Source organism: Trachypithecus francoisi, unplaced genomic scaffold (assembly GCF_009764315.1).
Source record: "Trachypithecus francoisi isolate TF-2019V2 unplaced genomic scaffold, Tfra_2.0 Lachesis_group11, whole genome shotgun sequence".
Lineage (NCBI taxonomy): Eukaryota > Metazoa > Chordata > Mammalia > Primates > Cercopithecidae > Trachypithecus > Trachypithecus francoisi.
This window is the reverse complement of record NW_022681456.1, coordinates 81,844,536-81,869,844: the sequence shown is the minus strand read 5'-3', so window position 1 is coordinate 81,869,844 and position 25,309 is coordinate 81,844,536. Positions and strand designations below refer to the sequence as shown.

The following is a 25,309-nucleotide window of genomic DNA, read 5'->3' as shown; positions in this document are numbered from 1 at the left end:
TTACGGAGATACCCAGCCTATTATTCTTCACCCCTTTGCAGACCCCATCAGAGTAAACAAAAGGATGGTGGAGACACTTACTGCTTCATACAAGGCTCTCAGGAAGTTGATCTCGTCTGTGAGAGTGTCTGCCTTGGCTTGCAGTTCAACCTTGTTCATGTAGGCAGCATCCACGTCCTGGGGAAAGAGCCAATAACCTGGAGTTACCTGAGTGCACCTTCCCAATCTACCATCTTCTAGTCCCCCTACCGATTCTCCTCTCCCAGGTGAGCGACGACACAGAGCCACTTCTGTCCTTCTAAGTGAATTTGAACCCCCGGCTTCATCTGCTCACCTTCTTCAGAGTCACAAATTCATTCTCTGCTGTTGTGCGTTTGTTGATTTCATCTCATATCTGCAGGAAGGAAGGCATGGGATATATTTGAGCCAGAGGGTAGGATGAAACAGAAAAGCAGCCTGGGATCCAACATTTTCCCAATGGAATATATTCTAATTGAGCTTTCCTGCCACAGAGCACCTAAGGGATGATTTTTGCTTCTCCTAAATTTGTCACTTCTTTGATCTCCCTATCCTCCCATAACCATTTGTGCTTCTTGCAGGTTTGCTCCTTGGGACTAATTTGTGCTTTCCATTTCCATGGACATGGGTTGTTAGGAATCCCCACCCATCTGGCCCTGGTCACCCAATAGTCTTGAAGTGTGTGCTGCAGGAAACTGAGTCCTCACTTGTTCTTGAGGTCCTCCACCAGGTCCTGCATGTTTCTCAGCTCTGAGTCCAGGCGGCCCCGTCCCCCACGATGCTGTCCAGCTGCCTCCTGAGGTTGTTGATGTACTGCTCGAACAACGGCTCCAGGTTCTGCCTCACGGTCTTGGTGCCCTGCTCCTGCAGCAGGGTCCACTTGGTGTCCAGAACCTTGTTCTGCTGCTCCAGGAACCGCACTGGAGGGGAAGCAAGATGGTCATTTTCCAGGCAAAGGAAGGAAGAAAAAGTGTCTGATATCTGGTTTCCTGACAGGTCCAGGAGGTCCCCATGGTGCTGGGCTACTACAGTGCATGTAGAGAGGCTCAGTCTGGGCTCTGCTCCCCCAACCCCTTCTCCTTTGCACCCCACCAATCTCACTAGAGAAATTGTCCCACGGACCATTGAGGTGTGTGTTCTCACACTGTAAGCTGTTGATTATATCAGTCAGTTTCAACATTTCTTCTTTTTCTCTTTCCAAACACAGTCACAAATCTAGTTTAAAAATACTATTTACCTGATATATTGTACAGTTTTATTAGTGATAGGACCTCAGTTAGGAGGAATATTAGATGTTGCCTTATGATTAGATTCCAGGCTACTTTCCCATTTAGTGTGGTGTCTTCTCTCAAATATTCTGATGTTAAGGTCATTTTCTGTTTTTAAAATTAATTAGCATTTCTCCAGGTTTTATAGTTGTTTCTATATCCTTTTTTTCTTAATCCAGCCAGATTATCTTTTCCTTTTCTTTCTAAATGATTTCCTCTTACTCAGACCTCAGAGTGTAATTTACCAGCCCATATACTCCTGGCATTTGCTTTGTAATCTCTTAGACACTTTAGAGGGAAGAGTTAACCTACTCCACTCTCTGATAGCCTCATCTGTGCTTCAGGGTTATGAAAAGTTGTGGCTCTCTCCAGGCAGGAGTGAGAACCAATCCGGAGATCCCAGATGGGAGTGATACCCATTCCTGCTGCCTACTGTGCACCGGAAGCCACGTGCACTCTCTGCAGAGCTGGGCTGAGTCCCCTTCTCCCTCCCTCCTAGGTCTGCCTGGCAGGAATGTGTTGCTCCTCTGGTCTGGGGACCCTGAAGTGCCCCGTGGAGGGCATGGCCCTGGCTCACCTTGTCAATGAAGGAGGCGAACTTGTTGTTGAGGGTCTTGATCTGCTCGCGCTCCTCGGCCCGCACCCGCTGGATGGCGGGGTCGATTTGCAGGTTGAGGGGAGTCAGGAGACTCTGGTTGACGGTGACCTCTTGGATGCCTCCAGGGGGGCACACAGGGAAGCCAGGGCCCCCAAAGCCACCAGCAAGGCCGGCTCCACCACCCAGACCAAAGCCAATGCCGGCTCCACCACCGAAACCAAATCCACTCCCGGCGCCACCAAAGCCATAGCTGCCTCCAGCTCTGCTGCCATAGCCGCCACTGATGGCACAGCTGCCCCCTCCAATGGAGATCCTCTTGGAGCCCCCCAGGCCATACAGGCTGCGGCTGCCAAAGCCAGCTCCTCCACATGCGCCACCCAGGCCACCACTGCCCCTGGAGCGGGACACGGAGACGCTGCTGAAGCCAGAGCGGCTGACCCCAGGGAGCCTGGCTGAGCCTGCACTGAAACCCCTGCGGCTGCTGCTGTGGCTCCTGATGGTGGTGGATGTGCTGGCCATGATTCCAGGAGATGAGAGGGCTGTGGAGAGCGTTAGAGGCTGGAGGTGAGAGGGAAGAGAAGCAGGACTAAGAATCAGGCTCCGGACAGCAGCTTATATATGGAGAGCATGGGCTGGGCCCAGTCCTGGAAGGTGAGCTTGCAGGTTGGGAAGGGCTGGGCTTTACAAAGAGTGAGATCACACCTGGATTAGAAAAGTTATGAAATGCTGAGATTGCATTTTTCACTTCCTTTAGTCAGGGAAAATATTCCTGCCTCCAGCTTTGACTCGAGATCTCAGCACAATAAGAGCATTCTCAGTTCATGAAGTTGGAGTTAGTCACTGTTTTTAGCAAAGGTTCTGCATGCTAGGCTGTTTATCAACATACTCCAAGAGCTTTCCTCTTCCCAGTCTGACTTTCTTCCAGCAGAGATATTGGAGATCACAAGCACTGTATTGCTAATTCCTTTACAGAAATATTACCATTTTCCTTGTAATTATTTTTCCTTCTGTGTGCAATTTCAAACATGTAGAGGAGCAGAACAACACAAGGGGCCTGTATATACCTATTACCTGTTTCCATGATGATTACGTTGTGGCCAGTCTTATATCTTGTATATTTCCACCCAATTCCCTTATCAATGTTAAATTTTTTTAAATCCCCAAAATATTTGGGTTTTAATTCAATATTAATTCAATATTAATCTCTAAATGATAGGTCTTTTAAAAATATAACTGAAATATTATTTTGTATTTTAAAAGTTTATGTATTTATTAAGTCTTCGCCCTCAAGGAGTTGAAATAACACAAAAGGAGATAGAAGACATCACCTCTAGTGGCATCACTGAGCTAGAAAGAAAGTAATGCTTGACTAGGAAGAAAAGAGCCCAGAGAGGGGATGTAGAGGGGACAGTGGGGAAGGGTAATTTTTTTGTTTGTTTTTTTTGAGTCAGAGTCTTGCTCTGTCGCCCAGGCTGGAGTTCAGTGGTGCGATCTGGGCTCACTGCAACCTCCACCTCCCAGGTTCAAGAGATTCTCTCACCTCAGCCTCCTGGGTAGCTGAGATTACAGGCGCTCGCCACCAAGCATGGCTAATTTTTTGTATTTTTAGTGGAGATGGGGTTTCACCATGTTGGCCAGGCTGGTCTCGAACTCCTGACCTCAGGTGATCCACCCGCCTCAGCCTCCAAAAGTGCTGGGATTACAGGCATGAGCCACGGCACCAAGCCAATTTATGTATGTATGTATGTATGTATTTATTTATTTATTTATTTATTTTTTTGAGACGGAGTCTTGCTCTGTCGCCGGGGCTGGAGTGCAGTGGCCGGATCTCAGCTCACTGCAAGCTCCGCCTCCCGAGTTCACGCCATTCTCCTGCCTCAGCCTCCCGAGTAGCTGGGACTACAGACGCCCGCCACCTCGCCCGGCTAGTTTTTTGTATTTTTTAGTAGAGACGGGGTTTCACAGTGTTCGCCAGGATGGTCTCGATCTCCTGACCTCGTGATCCGCCCGTCTCGGCCTCCCAAAGTGCTGGGATTACAGGCTTGAGCCACCGCGCCCGGCCAATTTATGTATTTATTAACATTGATATGTCTATTCAGTTCTCCAATGTCCTTGTTTATTTATTTCCTTATGGTTTACAATTCATTTGTTGATGAGACCAGATGAATTGTCCTGAGTAGTATTTCAGTCTTTAGGGTTTCCTCATTGCTTACTCAGTGTTTCATTTAAGATGCTACTGTGTCCTCTATATTTCCTGGAAACTGATCATTAAAACTTGAAGCTTAATAAGACTCTCATATGTTTAGACTTTCCAGATGTGGATGTAATAGAATGCCCATTTGAATATTGAAAATTGGCCGGGTGCAGTGGCTCACACCTGTAATCCCAGTACTTTCAGAGGCCGAGGCGGGTGAATCACCTGAAGTCAGGAGTTTGAGACCAGCCTGGCCAACATGGTGAAACCCCATCTCCACTAAAAATACAAAAATTAGCTGGTGTGGTAGTGTAAGTCTGTAATCCCAGCTACTACTCCGGAGGCTGAGGTGGGAGGATCCCTTGAACCTGGGAGGCAGAGATTGCAGTGAGCTGAGATGGCACTGCTGCACTCTAGCCTGGGTGACAGAGCGAGATTCTGTCTCCAAAAAATAAATAAAATGAAAAACAAAAATGCTGAAAATTATTATTTACACACTTATTTATATGTATATAAATTGAATATGTAATAAATGTTTAAGGATAAAATGCATACTAAGGCCATTCCCCAGTCACACAAACATTTTATGTGGAAGTAAGCACTGTTACCAAGTCCTTGTGTATCCTTCTAGTAACTTTACTTGGGTATGTTTCTGAGCTTTTTCTGGGGAATATGTGAGATGTGTGTATTTGTGTGTGTGTGTGTATGTGTATGAGAGAGAAGACAGAGGGTGAGAGAGGAGGGGGAGTTTTATATGTAAAGAGTAAGCCCCCTTAAAAGGTATGTATAGGTGAATTATAGCTAAAGAGAGAGAGAGGTTTGTCTGTGTGTTTTATATATTAAATTTGCATACACATATAAAATATTTTAAAATTATATACAAATGTATTATCTTCCAATTAAGTTTGTGTTGTCTCTACTTTGCCTTCCAAATCTATTTTTTTCTCTTTATTCTTTTACCACTCTGTGATCCCTTTTTTTCTGTTTGCTTTTCTCCATCTTTTCCTATATGACAATTACTGTGCCTTCAGCAATATCTTTCTTTCCTCTTTGTGCTGCTTTCAGTTGGTCTTCGTTTCTATTGTTCTTTATTGTTTCAACATATTGTCCCTTAGTTCTCTTTTTTTATGGAGGTGATCATTTCGTTGAAATTTTTTTGCTAACATTTTATTGTGCCTTTTTTCTGTTGAACATTCTTTAAGTGCCTTTTTTTTTTGTCTCACTCCTTTCAGTTTTAAATGCATAGATCTTTTGTGGATCCTGGAATGGTTCCTTTCCAACTGATGCTCATTTTTAATGAGATGAGCATCCTCTGGGGCTGCCATTTACAGGACATATTGTGGGAGAAGGGACCAGGGGCATATTCAGGTGGGTTGGAATTCTCATTATGACACAAGGCTGTGTGAATAATTCTTTTAAACATCAATTCAGCCAAGCCAACAAAGATCACTGCAGAGTGGCTCACAAATCACAGGCTCTCTGCTTTCTTTGCCTTACCAACAAAATTATGCCAATGGGCAACAAAATGCTGTCAACATGACTGGGCCACAGGGTGCCCGGATATTTGCTCAAACACTATTCTGGATGTGTCCCTTTGGATGCTTCTGTGTGAGATTAAAATCTGAATCTGAATTGTTAGACTGAGTAAAGCAGGTTACCCTTCCTAACATGGGTGGGCCTGTTTAGTCAGTTGAAGGCATAAATATAATACAAAGACTGAGTAAGTGGATAATCTTCCTGCATGACTATCTTCAAACTGGAACATTGGATTTTTGTTTTTCTACTGCCCTCAGACTTTATCTAAAATATCTGCTTGTTCTGGGTCTCAAGCCTGTGGTGTTTTGGATTGAAACTACACCATCAAATCTTTGGAATCCTTGAGATTAAGTCTGGAACTGGAACATCAGCTCTCCAACTTGCCATCTTGGGACTTGTTAACCTCCAAGACAACAACAGCCGATTGTTAATAATAATAATTATTTCTCTCTAATCTATTAATCAATCAATCATCTATCTATCTATATATATGTGTGTGTGTGTATAACCAAAAGGATATCTCTTTATATATATATATATGTGTGTGTGTGTGTATAAGCTGAACTTCATTAAAATTTCAAAGCATGAGACTTTGCACAAAACACTGCCAAGAGAATGAGAAGTCAAGCCACAGAGTAAGAATATGTTGGCAAAAGACATATCTGATAAAGTACTGTTACCGAAACTATACAAAGAACTCTTAAAATTAACAGTAAGAAAAAACCTGATTGTAAAATGGGCCAGAATGTTTAACAGATACATAACCAAAGCAGATATACAAATGACAAATAAGCATATGAAAGATGTTCAACATTACATGTCATCAGGTAAGTTAAAATTTAAAAAACAATGAGATAACACTACACGTCTATTCGAATGTTTAAAATCCAGAACACTGAGAATACCACATACTGGTGAAGATGTGGAACAACGGAACTCTCATTCATTGCTTGTGGAAATACAAAATGGCATGGCCACTTTGGGAGACAGTTTGGCAGTTTCTCCCCAAACTAAACCTACTTTTACCATACAATTCATCTACTGAACTCATTAGTATTTACCCAAATGAATTGAAAGTATATGCCCATTTAGAAACCTGCACACAGATTGATGTGGTTTGGATTTGTGTCCCCACCCAAATCTTGTGTTGAATGGTAATCCCCAATGTTGGAAGAGGAACCTGGTGGGAGGTGATTAGATGATGGTGGCAAACTTCCCCCTTTCTGTTCTCATGATAGAGAGTGAGTTCTCATGAGGTCTGGTTGTCTAAAAGTGTGTAGCAGCTTCCCCTTCTCTCTCTCTTCCTTCTGCTGCAGTCACATAAGACATGCCAGCTTCTCCTTCACCTTCTACCATGATTGTAAGTTTCCTGAGGCCTTCCAAGAAGCAGGGGCCTATAGAGCCTGCATAATTGTGAGCCAATTAAACCGTTTTTCTTTATAAATTATCCAATTTCAGGTATTTCTTTATAGCAGTGAGAGAAAGGACTAACACACAGATATTTATAGTAGCTTTATTACCAATTGCCCAAACTAGTATGAAAGGAAAATAAATCTTGGGATCCCCAAATCACTAATCTAAAGGGAAAAGTCATGCTAGGAACTGCTTAGGGAAGCTGCCTCCCCTTCTATTCAGAGAACCATCTGTATTCACTGAGATAGATGCATATCTGATTGCTTCTTTGGAAAGACCAATGAGAAACTCAAAAGAATGCAACTGTTTGTCTCTTAGCTACCTATAACCTGGAAACCTCCCTCCCAGCTTCAAGTTGTCCCATATTTCAGACTGAACCAATGTACCGTCTTATGTTGATTGATGTCTCATGTCTCCCTAAAATGTATAAAACCAAGCTGTTCCCCAACCAACTTGGGCACATGTTGTCAGGACCTCCTGAGGCTGTGTCATGGTGCGCATCCTTAACTTTGGCAAAAAAAAAAAAAACTTCCTAAATTGACTGACACCTGTCTCAGATATTTGGGATTCACACTAGGAAGCAATCAATATGTCTTTTAGTAGGTGGATAGCAAGGACACTGTGGCCTATCAAGACAATGGAATATTCAACGCTAAAAAGAAATGAGCTGTCAAGCCATGAAAAGACATGTAGGAAATTTAGATGCATGTAACCAAGTGAAAAAAGCCAATCTGAAAAGGCTACGTGTTGTATGATTCCTGCTAGATGGCATACTTTAGGCACAACTATAAGGACAGTAAAAAGATTATTGGCTGTTAGTGGGGAAGGAAGAATGAATAGACTTAGAATAGAGGATTTTCAGGGTAGTGAAACTAACCTGTATGATACAATAATGGTAGCTAAATGTCATAATACATTGTTCAAAATCCATAAAATGTACAACACTAAGATCAAAACTAATCTGTATGATATAATAATGGTAGATAAATGTCATAATACATTGTTCAAAATCCATAAAATGTACAACACTAAGAATGAACCCTAATGTAAACTATGAACTTTGGATAATAATGGCATGCCAACATAGATTCATTGGCTGCAAAAAATACACTTCTCTGTTTGGTGTTGTGAATGGGTGAAGCTCTGAATTTGTATGGGCAGGGGATATATGCTAAGTCTTTTTATCTTCTGGACTATTTGGTTGTGAACCTAAAACTACTCTAAGAAATAAAGATAATATGGTGTGGCTGAGTCCCCAACCAACTCACATCTTGAATTGTAGTTTTCATAATCCCCATGTGTCATGGAAGGGACTCAGTGGGAAGTGACTGGATCATAGGTGTGGCTTCCCCCATGCTCTTCTCAAGATAGTGAGTGAGTCTCATGAGATCTGATGGTTTTATAAGCATCTGGCATTTCCCCTGCTTGCACTCCTTCAGTCTCCTTCCGCCTTGTGAAGAGGTGCCTTCCACCATGATTGCAAGTTTCCTGAGAACCCCCTAGCCATGCAGAACTGTGAGTCAATTAAACCTCTTTTTTTTATGAATTACCCAGTCTCAGATATTTCTTCATAGCAGCAAAAGAAAGGACTAATACAGTAAATTGTTACCACAGAAAGTGGGGTGCTGCTATAAAGATACCTAAAAATGTGGAAGTGACTTTGGAACTGGGTAACAGGCAGAGGTTGGAACAGTTTGGAGGGCTGAGAAGACACAAAAATGTGGGAAAGTTTGGAACTTTCTAGGGACTTGTTGAATGGCTTTAATCAAACTACTGACAGTGATATGAATGATTAAGTCCAGGCTGAGGTGGTCTCAGATAAAGATGAGGACCTTGTTGGGAACTGGAGTAAAGATCCCTCTTGCTATGTTTCACAAAGAGACTGGAGGCATTTTGACCCTGCCCTAGAGATTTGTGGAGCTTTAAACTTGAGAGAGATGATTTAGGGTATCTGGTGGAAGAAATTTTTAAGTAGCAAAGCATTCAAGAGGTGACAGACCATAAAAGTTTGGAAATTTTGCAGCCTGATGATGCAGCAGAAAAGAAAAACCCATTTTATGGGGAGAAATTCAAGCCCTCTACAGAAATTTGCATAAGTAACAAGAAGGTGAATGTTAATCATCAAGACAATCGGGGAAATGTCTCCAGAGCATGACAGAGACCTTCACAGCAGCCCCTTCCATCACAGGCCCAGAAGCCTAGGAGGGAAAAATGGTTTCCTGGATTGGGCCCAGGGCCCCCCAGCTCTATGCAGCCTTGGAACATGGTGCCCTGCATCCCAACTGCTTCAGCTCCAGGTGTGGTTAAAAAAGATCAAGGTACAACTCAGGCCATTGCCTCAGAGGATGGAAGCACCAAGCCTTGGTGGTTTCCATGTGGTGTTGAGCCTGTGAGTTCACAGAAGTCAAAAATTGAGGTTTGGGAACCTCTGCCTAGATTTCAGAGGGTGTATGGAAACGCCTGGCTGTCCAGGCAGAAATTTGCTGTAGGGGTGAAGCCCTCATGGAGAATCTCTGCCTGGGTAGTGTGGAAGGGAAATATGGGGTTGGAGCCCCAATACAGAGTCCCCCATTGGGGCACTGCCTAGTGGGGCTGTCAGAAGCAGGCCACTGTCCTCCAGACCTGAGAATGATAGATCCACTGACAGCTTGTACTGTGTGCTTAGAAAAGCCACAGGCACTCAATGCTAGCCTGTGAAAGCAGCCAAGAGGAGGGGCTGTACCCTGCAAAGCCACAGGGGCAGAGCTTCCCAAGGCCCACTTCTTGCACCAGTGTGACGTGGATGTAAGACATGGAGTCAAAGGAGAACATTTTGGAACTTAGAAGTTTAATGACTGCCCTATTGGATTCTGGGCTTGCATGGGTCCTGTAGCCCCTTTGTTTTGACCATTTTTTCCCACTTAGAATAGGTGTATTTACCCAATGCCTATACTCCCATTGTATCTTGGAAGGAACTAACTTGTGTTTGATTTTTACCAGCTCACAGGTGGAAGGGACTTGTCTCAGATGAGACTTTGGACTTGTACTTTTGCATTAATGCTGGAATGAGTTTAGAATTTGGGGGACTTTTGGGAAGACATGATCATATTTTGAAATATGAGGACCTGAGATTTGGGAGGAACCAGGGGTGAAATTATATGGTTTGGCTGTGTCCCTACCCAAATCTCATATTGAATTGTAGATCCCATAATCCCCACATATTGTGGGAGGGACTCAGTGGGAAGTGATTGGATCATGGGGGCAGTTTCCCCCATACTGTTCTCATAACAGTGAGTGAATTCTCATGAGATCTGATGGTTTTATAAGCATCTGGCATTTCCTCTGCTTGCACTCATTCTCTCTCCTGCTACTCTGTGAAAAGGTGCCTTACACCACGATTGTAAGTTTCCTGAGACCTCCCCAGCCATGCAGAACTGTGAGTCAATTAAACCCCTTTTCTTTATGAATTTCTCAGTCTTGGATATTTCTTCAAAGCAGGATAAGAATGAACTAATACAAAAGACATGATGGAAGACATCATGGTAAATGAAAAAAGGCAGGTATAGGAATACCACATGATCACACTTATATGTGAAATCTTAAAAAGTCAAATTTCATGGAAATAGAGAACAGAACGATAATTACTAGAGACTGGGTCAAAGGTCTAGAGAATAGAACGATGGTTACTGGAGACTGGGTCAAAGGGTACAAATGGTACAAGCTTTGTCAAAGGGTCATTAGACAGGAGGAATAAGTCTTGAGATCTGTTTCACAACAGGGTGACCATAGTAATAACATACTGCACATCTCAAAATAACTAGAGGGGTAAATTTTCAAATGTCTCATCCTACAAAAAATGACTTGAGATGTTAATTTGCTTGTTTTAATCACTCCACATTGTGTGTGTGTGTGTGTATACACATATGTAAACATCATATTGAACTTCATAAATGTATATTCTTACTTTTTCAATTAAAATAATATTAATTTTAAAACAAAAAATTTGTGGGTTTTGGCAAATGTATATCATTATTTCATCACTACAGTTGTTTCACTTATTCACCTTGCAAAGATCTATTTTCTTTGCATACAATCCATACAATCTTTATTCAGTTTGTTGAAACTAGCCTACTAGGATTTTTACTGAAATTATGTTGAATCTATACATCAAGTTAGAAAGCATTGACAGCTTAATAATATTGAGTCAATTCAATTAATAATATTCAATATGTAATACTCCTTCATTTATTTACCTCTTAGATTTCTTTAATCATTATTTAGTAGTTTCTACCTATAGCTTCTTTTCTATATATTTTGTCAGATTTATGCCTAAGTACTTAATCTAATTGTGCTATTGTGAATAATATTGATTTTTAATTTCAAATTTCAGTTCTTTATTGCTGGTATATAAGAAGGTACTTACTTTTTGGCTAGGTGTAGTGGCTCACACCTGTAATCCCAACACTTTGGGAGACTGAGGCAGTTATATTGCTTGAGCCCCATAGTTCAAAACCAGCCTGGGCAATATGGTGAAATCCCATCTATACAATAAATACAAAAAATCAGCCATGCATGGTGGCATGCACCTGTAGTCCCAGCTACTTGTGTGGCTAAGGTGGGAGGCTCACTTGAACCAGGGAGGTCAAAGCTACAGTGAGCTGTGATCATGCCACTGCACTCTAGCTTGGATAATAGAACAAAACTCTGTCTCAAAACAAAAACAAAATTGAAACAAAACCTAAAAAACAAAGAATGTACTTACTTTTTATAGTAACCTTTTTTTATGCAGTTTTGCCATCTTTGCTTATTATTTCCTGGAAGTTTTTGGCAGATTCTTTAGAATTTTCTACATAGATTATAACATCATATGAGAATAAAGACAGTTTTATTTCTTCATTTCTGTCTAACTTTTATTTCTTTTTCACATCTTCTTTCTCTAGTTAGACTTCCAGTACATTATGAGTAACAGTGGGAGAGGACATGCTTGCCTTGTTCTTAGTCTAGGGGAAAAGGGTCCAGTCTCTCACCATTAAGTGTGATGTTACTAGCTGTGGAGTTTCTCTAGACATTCTTTCCCAAGTTTAGGAAGTTGTCCCTATTATTTACTTTCTGAGAGTTAATTTTTTTTTAACTTGAATGAGTGTTAGGTTGTGTTTTATACCTTTTTTGCATCAATTGTTAAAATCACTTGATTCTCCTTCTTTATTCCTTTGATGTAGTGAATTGCATTGATTGATTTTCAGTGTTAAACTAGGCTTGCATATCTGAAATAAATCCCACTTGTTCGTATTATATAATTCTTTATATACTTGGTTGGATTCATTTTGGTAATATTTTCTTGAACATTTTTGTGTCTATGTTTATAATAGGTATTGATCTGTAGGTTTTCTTTCTTGAAATGTCTTTATCTAGTTTTAATGTAAGTGTTATACCGGCCTCCATATAATGAATTAGAAAGTGCTGTCTTGCTTCTATTTTCTGAAAGAGATTGTAGAGTATTGTTGTCATCTCATTTTTTAAATGCTCCTAGAGTGAACCAATGAAAATATCCCAATCCTTTCTTTATTGAAAAGTTGTATATTATTGTTTCAATTTATCTAATAGGTATATGGATATTCTGATTGTCAGTTTATCCTTGTGAGATATTTGGTATTTTGTGTCTTCAAGATTTAGCCCATTTAATCTAAGTTTACAAGTTGTTTATAACATGAAAGTCCTTTAAAATTTTAATTTTAATAGATGAATAATAATTGTATGTCTTCATGAGGTACATAGTGATGTTTCTATGCATATAATATATAGTGATCTGATCAGGGTAATTAGCATATCTATTGTTTCAAACATTTAGCATTTCTTTGTGTTGAGAACTTTCAATATCCTCCTTCCAGCTGTTTGAAACTAGATACATTGTCAACTATAGTCATCTTACACTGATATAGAACACTAGAACGTATTCCTCCAAAGTAGCTGTAATTTTACATCTTTTAACAAATCTGTCTCTATCTCACCCTTCCTCCTACCCTTCCTATCCTCTAGTATCCTCTGTCCTACTTTTCACTTCTCTAAGATCAAGTTTTTTAAGCTTCCACATATGAGCAAGAATGTGTGGTGTTTAACTTTCTGTCCCTGGCTTATTTCACTTAAGATAATATCTTCCAGTTCCATCCATGTTGCCATGAATGACAAGATTTCACTCTTTATTGTGGCTGGATAGTATTCCATAGTGTGTATATACCACATTTTCTTTATCCATTCTTCTGTTGTTGGACACCTAGGTTGATTCTGTATCTTGACTACTGTGAATAGTGCTGCAATAAACATGAGGTTCAGATATCTCTTTGATATCATGATTTCCCTTCCTTTGGATAAATTCTCAGTAGTGAGATTGCTGGATCATATAGTAGTTCTATTTGTAGTTGTATTGGGAGCCTCCATACTGTTCTCCATAGTTGCTGTGGTAGTTTACATTCTCACCAGCAATGTATAAGAGTTTTCTTTTCTCTGCATCCTTGTCAGCTTTTGTTATTTTTTGTCTTTTTGATAATAACCATCCTAACTGGGGTGAGATGATAGCTCATTGTAGTTTTGATTTGCGTTTCCCTGATGATTAGTGATGTCGAGCATTTTTTCATGTTTGTTCGCCATTTGTATGTCTTCTTTAGATAAATGTCTGATCAGATCACTTGCCAATTTTTAAATTGAATTGTTTGCTGTTTTGCTGTTGAGATGTTTGAGTTCCTTATATATTCTGGATACTGTTGGATGAAGACTCAACAAATATTTTAGTCTCATTCTGTAGGTTGTCTTTTCACTCTGTTGATTGTTTCTTCTGCAGTACAGAAGCTTTTCAGTTTTATACAATCCTATTTGTTTATTTTTGCTTTCATTGCCTGTGCCTTTGAGGTCTTATTTATAAAATATTTCCCAGACCAATATTCTGAAGTGATTCCCTTATGTTTTCTTCTGTAGTTTTATCATTTTGGGTCTTACATTTAGCTCTTTCATTCATTTTGAGTTGATTTTTATATAAAATGAGAGGTAGGACTCTAGTTTCATTCTTTTGCATATGGATATTCAGTTTTCCCAGCACCATTTATTGAAAAGGTTGTTTTTATCACTAACAAGTGTTGTTGAAAACTTAGTCGAAAATCTGTTGGCTATAGATATGTAGATTATTTCCTGGGTTCTCTATTCTGTTCCATTGGTCTCTGTGTCTGTTTTTATGCCAGTATCATGCTATTTTTGTTACTACAGCTTTGTGATATATTTTGACATCTTGTAGTATAATAACTTCATCTTGTAGTATAATAAAAAGAGCTTTGCTCTTTTTGATCAGGATTGCTTTGGTTATTGGGCATGGGGTGGTGGTCTTTTGTGGTTCCATACAAATTTTAGAATTTCTTTTCTATTTCTGTAAAGAACTTCATTGATATTTTGACAGGGATTGCATTAATCTGTAGATTGCTTTGGGTAGTATTGTCATTTGAACAATATTAATTTTTCCAATCCATGAGCATGGGATACCTTTCCATTTGTATGTATGTTCTTCAATTTATTTCATCAGAGTTTTGTGGTTTTCCTTGCAGAAGTTTCTCACCTCCTTGGTTAAATTTATTCCTGGAAATTTTATTTCATTTTTATAGTTATTGTAAATGGGATTGCCTTCTTGATTTTTTTAGCTAGTTTTGTTTTTGGGTTTAGAAATGCTACTGGTATTTGCTTATTAATTTTGTATCCTGCAACTTTACTGAATTTGTTTATCAATTCTAAGCATTTTTGTAGTCTTTAGGTTTCTCTATGTAAAATATTATGTCTTCTGAAAACAGGGACAATTTGACTTCCTCCTTTCCAGTTTGGATGCCCTTTATTTCTTTTTGTTGCCTAATTGCTCTAGTTAGGACTTCCAATACTATATTGCATGAAAGTGGTGAGAGGACGTTCTTGTCTTGTTCCAGTTCTTGGAGGAAAAACGTTCAGGTTTTCCTTGTTTAGTAAAATGTTAGCTATGGGTTTGTCCTATATGGACTTTATTATATTGAGATATTTTCCTTCTATACCTAATTTATTAAGAGTTTTTATTGTGAAGGGATGTTGAATTTTATCAAAAGTTTCTCTGCATCTGTTGAGATGATCATACGGCTTCTGTCCATTCTATTAATATGATGTATGACATTTAATCATATGTTGAACCATCTTTGCATTTCTGGGATAAATGCCACTTGATTATGGTGTATTCTCTTTTTGATATGTTGCTGGATTTGGCTTGCTAGTATTTTGTGGAGAACTTTTGCCTCTGTGTTCATCAGGGATATTGGCTTTTAATTTTCTTTTCCATGTTGTATCCTTATCTGGTTTTGATATCAGGATTATATTGGCCTTGTAGAATGAGTTAGGAAGAATTTCCTCTGCTTCAATTTTTTTGGAATAGGTTGAGAAGAGTTAATATAGAGACAAGTTTATAGCAATAAGTGCCTACATCAAAAAACTAGAAAGGTTTCCAATAAACAACCTAATGTTGTACCTCGAGGAACCAGAAAAACAAGAATGAACCAAACCAAAAATTAGTAGAAGGAAATAAATAATAAAGATCAGAGCAGAAATAAACAAAAATGAGATTAAAAAATACCAAAGATCAAGGAAACAAAAAGCTGATAAACAAAATTGACAAACCATTAACTAGACTAAGAAAAAAGAGATGATGCAAATAAAATCGGAAATGAAAAAGGAGACATCACAATGGATAACACAGAAATACAAAGGATCACTAGTGACTACTTACGAACAACTATATGCCACTAAATTTGAAAACCTAGAGGAAATGGGTAAATTCCTGGACACAAACACCTACCAAGATTGAACCAAGAAGAATTAGAAAACCTGAACAGATCAATAATAAGTAATGAGGTTGAATCAGTAATAAAAAGTGTTCTAACAAGGAAAAACCCAGGAGCAGACGGCCTTACTACTGAATTATACTGAACATTTAAAGAAGAATTAGTAACAATTCTTCTCAAACTAAGCTGTCAAATTTCCTATAGAGTTGTTTGTAGTATTTCTTTATTGCATTTTTAATGTCCATGCACCATAAGATTTTAATTTTATTTAAACCTATATGGATAATTTGTAACTTCCTTTTGCTGTATTGCTATATTCTAGATAATTTTTCTTGTCAATTATTTTATTTTTCATTATTTCTCAAGGATACATATATATGTGGTAAGAGTGCTTAGATTTTGGAAGTCAGTCTTCACCTGTCTGCTGTCAGGAAAGTTCTGGAGAGAATGTGAGGAAGTGCAGTGTGAGAAGCTTCCCATATTGCTGGGGGAACTTTTGGAGATGAACACAGTTGGATACCAAGACAGCAGTATCCAGAAACATCAGTATAATTCAAGCAAATTTCTTCAGTGATACAAGAATCTTAGTTAGGAAGATAATTGTCACTCATGGAGGCAACAAGGACTGAAGTGGCCCTGGGACAGGACAAGTCAATAGACCAACCTTGAACCTCATTCTGAGTTTTCTCTTCCCCATTCATAGAAGTTAAACCAGGAGAGTTCACACCAAAGAGAGGAATAGGACCATCTCTTCTGAGCAACATGGATTTGGTTTCTTAGGATCTCTATCAGAGCCTTAGGCCCGATATCTGTGGATCTCTATCAGAGCCTTCTCCTGTGAGAAGAAGAAAATTTTCCTCTTCTACTGTCTTCACTCTTCAGGGAATAAGCAGCTGGGAGTTTTGGCCTGAGTCTTTGAACTTGAATGTCTCCAACTTTTCCCTGTTGTGAAGATTCTTGTGATGCACATCCATGTGCGTACACCTTTCTGAATTTGTTCTATTTCCTCAGGATACATTTCTAGAAGTATAATTACAGTTCAGTGTGTGCACATTTTAATTATGCTTGATACATGTTGTCAGGCAAGTTTCTTGCTCATGAGGGCAATTATAATGATTAATCACATATCTGATTCTTTTGTCAAATGACTTGCTCAAGTTGGCCAAGAATATGTTTCTTAACTGGACAATTAGGCTGAGCCCTGGCATAAGGGGAAAAGTGATCCTGGAAACCAAGGCAGAGGGAATGGGATGCTAGTTCCTGGTATGGACAGTTAAAACAGAGTGGATGATACTGGTGGACCAGATGCCTCCCACTCCATTTGCCAAAAGGTTAGATGGAATTCAATCTAGAAACACACTCCAAATGTCACGATACTAAGCTGAAGTTTGGTGACCCTCTCTAAAGGAGGTGAGTTATGTATATAAAGAATGGATTATCTTTTAAAAATAAATATTCATTTATCTGATAAAAAAGTTTAAGCCCAAAACTTGGGTCCCAAAGCAAGGCAAAGTAAAAGAATACATTGTATTCTAAATCTGCTTTATTTAGCAATTGCAAAGAGCTAAGAGCACAGAAATTATCACAGAGATACAGGCTTTGTACATGATAGGACTAGTCACTTGTGCTTTCATGGATACTGCAGGGGTGGGGGTTCACAACACTTGCAAGGAAGAGAATTTGGGAGCCAGTGAAAAGTAAGTGGAAGTTGTTCTGAAATAAGCCCCAGGCAATTTTCTGCAATGAAAAGGATCAGATATCATTTTCTTATCATGCTCAGCCTCAGAGATAGAACACTGGAGGCAAGAAATTAATAATTTAGTAACAAAGTGAAGCTCCAGTGGCGATTACATCATTATGTAAAATCAGAGGTTGATCTGATGGTGAGCAGTGGGTGCTCAGATGGGGCTGGTATAGACAGAGAGAAGAAATGAGGGCACTAAGCATCCATCCCCAGCTCTACCTGGGAGGGCAGGGGAGACTGGAGGCCAGGAGAGGACAGGCAGCCTGAGGAGAGGGCTCTGCAGCCAGAGAGGGACCTGAGGACTGTGGGACCGAGAGCCGGTGGCAGCACTTCAGTGCTTGTAGCTCTTCCTGCTGGAGGAGGAGGTGGTGGTGTACTTGATGGTGGAACTGCCGCCTCCAACAGAGCTGAGGCCACCCCCAATGGCTCTGCCGCTGCTGGAACTGAAGCCCCCTCCAACGCCAAGACCACTGCCATAGGAGTAGCTGCTTCCTCCACCCAGGCCTAAGCCACTGCCGACACCGCTGGCACCGCCATAGCCACTGGAGACGGTGGACTGCACCACAGCTGTGGTGGGGAGGGGGACAAGGACACAAGAGGCCACGGTGAGCTCATCCTGTCAGCCTGAGCCCAGTCAGAAGAGTGCAAGGGCAGGGGAGGAAGGCAAGCAAAGGTACTTACAGATGTTGACTTGTCCAACGCCTTCGCCATTCAGCCTGTGGGGAGAAACACAGGGAGGGTGAGACCTCAGAGAGCCCTTCCTTCCCTGGACCAGCGTGGGCAGCCTCAGTGTGTGGAAGAGTCCATGGGAAACAGTTCTTTTAGTTTTCTCTCAAGAAAAGCAATTACGGCCATGGGCAGTGCACCCTAGAGTTGTACTCAGTGCCGGGCACCTTGAAGACGGACTCAACTGTTGGAGGAAGCCGCGTCAGTTACTCACCTGCACTCCTCGCCCTCCAGCAGCTTGCGGTAGGTGGCAATCTCCACGTCCAGGGCCAGCTTGACATTCATCAGCTCCTGGTACTCCTTCAGCAGCCGGGCCAGGTCCTGCTTGGCCTTCTGCAGGGCATCCTCCAGCCCTTCCAGCTTGTTCTTGGCATCCTTGAGTGCCATCTCCCCACGCTGCTCAGCATCAGCAATGGCGGCCTGCAGGTTGGCACACTGGAAGAGGAAAGAAATAGAAGGAACTTATCATCCAGTCTTCCAGAGGAGACTAAACGTGGCTGGATTTTTTTCTAGTGAAGAAGGGGTCAGGGGCCCAGAATTGATGGTGAATGAGCTCTGACTCTTCCTGTCTATTGTTTTTTTATTTTACAGTTTTTGTCCAGTCTGGTTCATTTGAAAAAAAAAAAAAAAAACTCAACCCTTTTTGTGAACCACTCTGTGGGAGAATGTGGATATTTACTATTGGGAGACACTGCAGTGGACATAGACACTAGAAGAAATGGACCTGCTGGTTTGTTTGGATTGTTGTCTCCACAGTCAAATCAAGACCACTTATGATTACCTCATACAGATGCCACACTAACATACATGAAATTAAGACCATCCTGAAGTGAGGTGATGAGTCTTCACATAAGACTGCTGAGACCTTGCCTTCCTCCCGCTCAGAATCTTTCATCTGCTTGGGTAACACTTTTCTTTGTCCTTCGCCCTTCCTCTACTCTCTCTTTTATCTTGAGTCTTGAGCAGATTTGAAACAACGTTCCTTGTGCTTTCTTATCTGCCCTTTTCTTTTTCAATTTGTTCCTTTGCAGTTTCCAAGTCAGTCTTCCTATGGAAATACATCCAATTCCTTCCAAGCTTGTCCAACCTATAGCCCACGGGCCACATGCAGCCCAGGATGGCTTTAAATGCAGCCCAACACAAATACTTAAACTTTCTTAATACGTTATGAGAATTTTTTTCTTTTTCTTTTTCTTTTTGAGACAGAGTTTTGCTCTGTCACCAAGACTGGAGTGCAGTGGCGTGATATCAGCACACCGCAACCTCCGCCTCCGTGGCTCAAGCGATTCTCCTGCCTCAGCCTCCGGAGTAGCTGGGATTATAGGTGCGTTCCACCATGCCTGGCTAATTTTTTTGAATAAAGGCAGTGTTTCACCATGTTGGTCAGGCTTGTCTCTCACTCCTGACCTCATGATCCACTAGCCTCAGCCTCCCAAAGTGCTGCAATTACAGGCATGAGCCAACAGACAAGACTGTACGTTTTTTGTTTTGTTTTGTTTGTATTAGTGTACTTTATGTGTGGCCCAAGATAGTTCTTCTTATTCCACTGTGACCCAGGGAAGCCAAAAGATTGGATGCTCCTGATCTAAACCATGTTTTTGCAGCTCTGAGCACCCTGACTGCTTCTCTCACCTGTTTGTGTTATGCCCTAGGTAGGATCCATGTCTCCTAACCAGTGGGTACCCACTAACGGTAGGAACTGATAGTCTCCTCTCCCTGGTTTTCATTAGTTCCAGGGGGATTTTCCCTAATATAATGGCTGATGACTGCCTGAGGAAATGACAAGAAAATGCTTGGGTCCTCCATTGTCCTTCACCTTACCTGCTTCTTAACGTGGTCAATCTCAGATCTCAGCCTCTGGATCATGCGGTTGATCTCAGCAATCTCCTGCTTGGTGTTGCGCAGGTCGTCTCCATGTCTGCCCGCTGTGACCTGCAGCTCCTCGTACTGCAGCCCAGAGGTGGAGAGAGAGACAGTGTCTATGGGTTCTTACCTGGCTAGCGATGACTTTCATTTGTGTATCATGCATGTCATGAAGTGGACCTAATGGCTTCTCCCCAAGAAACTTGGGTAAAAACTGATGTTATGTGGTGGGTGGATGCTAAACACTGGAGTCACAGACCATCCTCATTATGGCACCATTGCCTGCCTAGTTTCTTTAGGGAGTAGAAATTTTTTGTACCATTTTCTAAAAGTCAGCAATCAGGGTGAAGCTAAATGCAGAGATGACTAGGTCCTTGCCTGTGGTAGTTTTCCTCCTGCATTGGGCTCTTTTTCCTCCTTGACTTGGGCATAAGTTCCACAAATGTCTACTCTAATAGTGCAGACTGCACGTCCTGTGAGAGGACCCTGGCTTCCTGTAAGGGGATGTCTCCAATGAAGTCTGCAGTTCTCTGGCATTCAGGGCCAGATACAGGGATTCCTCAGCAGCTGCCCACTCTCTGCTCACCTTGGTCTGGTACCAGGACTCGGCCTCAGCCCGGCTCCTCTGAGCAATCTCCTCGTATTGGGCCTTGACCTCAGCGATGATGCTGTCCAGGTCCAGGTTGCGGTTGTTGTCCATAGACAGCACCACGGATGTGTCTGAGATGTGTGTCTGCATCTGAGACAGCTCCTGCAGAACAGAAGGTCATAAGATCAACTTCACTTCTGACATTTACAGAGATACCCAGCCCTATACATCTTCTCCCCTTTGCAGACCCCATCAGAGTAAACAGAAGGATGGTGGAGACGCTTACTGCTTCATATAAGGCTCTCAGGAAGTTGATCTCGTCTGTGAGAGTGTCTGCCTTGGCTTGCAGTTCAACCTTGTTCATGTAGGCAGCATCCACATCCTGGGGAAAGAGCCAATAACCTGGAGTTACCTGAGTGCACCTTCCCAATCTACCCATCTTCTAGTCCCCCTACCGATTCTCCTCTCCCAGGTGAGCGACGACACAGAGCCACTTCTGTCCTTCTAAGTGAATTTGAACCCCACGGCTTCAACTGCTCACCTTCTTCAGAGTCACAAATTCATTCTCTGCTGCTGTGCGCTTGTTGATTTCATCCTCATATCTACAGGAAGAAAGGCATGGGATATATTTGAGCCAGAGGGTAGGATGAAACAGAAAAGCAGCCTGGAATCCAACATTTTTCTTGAATGGAATATATTCTAATTGAGCTTTTCTGCCACAGAGAGCCAAAGAGATTATTTCTGCTGCTACTAAATTTGCCACTTCTTTAATCTCACCATCCTCCCATAACCATTTGTGGTTCTTGCAGGTTTGCTCCTAGGGACTAATTTGTGCTTTCCGTTTCCATGGACATGGGTTGTTAGGAATCTTACCCCCATCTGGCCCTGGTCACCCAATAGTCTTGAAGTGTGTGCTGCAGGAAATTGAGTCCATTTCTCCTGTTTAACTCACTTGTTCTTGAAGTCCTCCACCAGGTCCTGCATGCCTCTGAGCTCCGAGTCCAGGCGGCCCCGTTCCCCAACGATGCTGTCCAGTTGCCTCCTGAGGTTGTTGATGTACTGCTCAAACAATGGCTCCAGATTCTGCCTCACGGTCTTGGTGCCCTGCTCCTGCAGCAGGGTCCACTTGGTTTCCAGAACCTTGTTCTGCTGCTCCAGGAACCGCACCTGAAAAGGAGAGACGATGGTCATTTTCCAGGCAAAGGGAGGAAGAAAGAAGTGTCTGGTATCAGGTTTCCTGGCAGGTCTGAGAGGTCCCCATCGTGCTGGGCTACTACAGTGCATGTAGAGAGGCTCAGGCTGGGCTCTGCTCCCCCAACCCCTTCTCCTTTGCACCCCACCAGTCTCACTAGAGAAATTGTCCCACAGACCATTGAGATGTTCTCACTCTCTAAGTTATTGAACATATTAGTGAGTTTCAACATGTCTTTTCCTTCCTTTCCCAGCCACAATCACAAACATAGTTATAAAATATTATTCATCTGATAAATTTTACACAGTTTTTATTACTGATAGGGCCTCAGTTAGAAGAGGTGTTCAATGTTGCCCAGTGATTCGATTCCAGTCTCACTACCCATTTGTGCAAGTGTCTCCTCTAAAACATCCTGATGTTATGGTCATTCTTTGTTTTGAGGATTAATTAACATTTCCACATAATGTGTAAATGTCTGAAGTCTCTTTTTTCTTAATCTAGCCAAAATATCCTTTCTTTTGTTTCCAATTTTTTTCATCTTACCCAGACCACAGAGTGTAATTTACTAGCCCATGTACTCCTGGCGTTTTCTTAGATACTTCAGAGGGAAGAGTTACCCTACTCCACTCTCTGATGGTATCATCTGTGCTTCAGGGTTATGAAAAGTTGTGGTTCTCCCTAGGCAGGAGTGAGAACCAATCTGGAGATCCCAGGTGGGAGTGATGCCCATCCCTGATACCTGCTGTGCACGGGCAACCACTTGCACTGAGTCCCCTTCTCCCTCCCTCCTAGGTCTCCCTGGCAAGAATGTGTTGCTCCTCTGGTCTGGGGACCCTGAAGTGCCCTGTGAAGGGCATGGCCCTGGCTCACCTTGTCAATGAAGGAGGCGAACTTGTTGTTGAGGGTCTTGATCTGCTCGCGCTCCTCGGCCCGCACCCGCTGGATGGCGGGGTCGATTTGCAAGTTGAGGGGAGTCAGGAGACTCTGGTTGACGGTGACCTCTTGGATGCCTCCAGGGGGGCACACAGGGAAGCCAGGGCCCCCAAAGCCACCAGCAAGGCCGGCTCCACCACCCAGACCAAAGCCAATGCCGGCTCCACCACCGAAACCAAATCCACTCCCGGCGCCACCAAAGCCATAGCTGCCTCCGGCTCTGTTGCCATAGCCGCCACTGATGGCACAGCTGCCCCCTCCAATGGAGATCCTCTTGGAGCCCCCCAGGCCATACAGGCTGCGGCTGCCAAAGCCAGCTCCTCCACATGCGCCGCCCAGGCCACCACTGCCCCTGGAGCGGGACACGGAGACGCTGCTGAAGCCAGAGCGGCTGACCCCAGGGAGCCTGGCTGAGCCGGCACTGAAGCCCCTGCGGCTGCTGCTGTGGCTCCTGATGGTGGTGGATGTGCTGGCCATGGTTCCAGGAGATGAGAGAGCTGAGGAGAGTGTGAGAGGCTGGAGGTGAGAGGGAAGAGAAGCAGGACTAAGAATCAGGCTCCGGGCAGCAGCTTATATATGGAGAGCATGGGCTGGGCCCAGTCCTGGAAGGTGAGCTTGCAGGTTGGGAAGGGCTGGGCTTTACCAACAGTGAGATCACACCCAGTTTCTAGAAAGGTATGAAATATGAAGGTTGCTTTTTGGCTTCCTTTAGTCATAGAGAAATTCTCCTGCCTTCCAGCCTTGACTTGATCCTAACGCAATAAGCCTGGGTATACATTCACTGAAGTCATGAGTTAGTCATGTCCTCAAACAAAGGAGACAAGGAGCTGATCTGTGATAATTGTCCCCTCCTTCTTCTTCATCAGACACTCCCTGTGTGCCCCCTTCCCACACAGGTTTTCTCCTCCACTGGCACCAGCCTCACCCACTGAGTGGGATCCTTCCTGAGGGCGTATGGGCATTTGCCCGATGGCCTGAGCAAGAAGTGGCCTGTTGTGTTTTTTGCTTGCATTTGGACCAGTTCTTCTGGAGCTCCCGGCTGTCCTCCCTGACTTCCTGGACATAGGAATGGGGTCTACTTTGGGGATCTAACCCTCCTTTGTCAGGCAAGAGGGACAGAGGCGTTGAGTCTTTACACTGTAGGAGCAACATTTGCTCTGTGTGCTGTGTGATCACTTGCCCATGTGGCGTTTACCTAAGACGATGAGAGAAGACATTGCCCACCGTGCCCAGAGACCTGACATCTGCAAGGAGTTTCTTTCCATGTCTGCACCTCCCTCTACAGTGCTTGCTTTCCCATTGAGCTTAGTCTCATGTAAATCTGCTTTTCAATTGAAATTCATAGACACCTTCTCCTTGCTGTTTTGGAATATTTTCATAGAGCTTAATTTAAACAACTGAAAATGAGTGGAACAAAAATCATTAAGGAATTCACTGGATTTTTATTCCCACAGATTTTGACATTTCTTAAGAATCAAGAGTCAGACAGTTTAATGGGTGTGTAGGGAAAGTCGAGGGGCATATGGAAGCAGTGAATCATAAAAATGTGCCCTTACAAGTATGATGATGTAACATGTCAATTCCACATTTTAATTTCTGATCTCAATGCTTGAAATCTCAAATCTATATACACCTTCTGAGAGGGTGGGCAGACTGTCAAAGGTGAATGTGCTTGGTTTAGAGAGGAATGAGCTTCACTTTGTCCAGTCCATGCATTAAGCACTGTGTATGAGGAGAATGGAGAGCAATCCTGGGCAATCTTGTTCTGTGAGAACCTATGGATGAATGAGCAACCGTAGGAGGAAGGACAAACTCCCACGCTAAGAAGAGCCTCGGGAAAGCTCTTGTTACTATTTTAAAAGCAGTCCCACTTCTCCAACATTTGGTGGGGGGGGACACAGCATCCAGGAGAACAGGGTGTTCCCTGTCTAAAGGAGGTGCTAACTCAGCGTCTGGCAAGAATGAGATACCTTCTCAAGACAACGGAAGCAGCTCCCATCCCTCCACCCTGGTTGCACAATGGTTGACCAAGAATGTGCTTCCACCCAGTTCTGGGAAAGAAGTGTTCCTTCTGGTATGTGCTCCGACCCACTCTACTCTCTTGGGATAGAGGCTTTAGGGTTGGCATGAATGATGCTAGGATGGGTAAGAAGGGTTGGCAAGTCAGGTGGGAGTTATATGCATTTACCCAGTGTCCTATGTCTGTGTCAATGTCCAATGTCCACGACTGCCTTCAAGCTACAATGACAGAATTAAGTAGTTGCAACAGAGATTGTATGCCCTGAAAAGCCTAAAATAGTCAGTTTGTCCCTTTAAAGAAAACATTTGCCAACCCCTGGTTAAGAGCATGGACTCTGGAGTCAGAGTGCTCAGGCTGATGACCAAGCGCCTGGGTGTACCTATGCACTTTCTTAACCCCTTT

At 42.6% G+C, this 25,309-nt stretch overlaps 1 protein-coding gene across 1 annotated transcript; it reads right to left on the bottom strand.

The window, feature by feature from the left end:
- Positions 1-17,365: 17,365 nt before the first annotated feature.
- Positions 17,366-23,598, bottom strand: KRT6A (keratin 6A). The gene is made up of 9 exons (XM_033221982.1): positions 22,825-23,598; positions 21,715-21,929; positions 21,304-21,364; positions 21,049-21,144; positions 20,760-20,924; positions 20,132-20,257; positions 18,525-18,745; positions 18,266-18,300; positions 17,366-18,151 (listed from the first exon to the last, which is right to left on the bottom strand). The coding sequence occupies exons 1-9, from the start codon at positions 23,362-23,364 to the stop codon at positions 17,916-17,918; spliced, it is 1,695 nt and encodes a 564-aa protein (XP_033077873.1). The 5' UTR covers positions 23,365-23,598; the 3' UTR covers positions 17,366-17,915.
- Between the last annotated feature and the right edge of the window lie 1,711 nt (positions 23,599-25,309).

What these genes read in the sequence shown, in the direction of transcription:
- KRT6A (XM_033221982.1), bottom strand. Translation starts at nt 23,364, where the DNA reads ATGGCCAGCACATCCACCACCATCAGGAGCCACAGCAGCAGCCGCAGG. An exon ending in TCGCCTCCTTCATTGACAAG is followed by an intron (nt 21,930 to 22,824) that starts GTGAGCCAGGGC and finishes TCTCCTTTTCAG; the next exon opens with GTGCGGTTCCTGGAGCAGCA. An exon ending in TTGACCACGTTAAGAAGCAG is followed by an intron (nt 18,746 to 20,131) that starts GTAAGGTGAAGG and finishes TTCCTCTTCCAG; the next exon opens with TGTGCCAACCTGCAGGCCGC.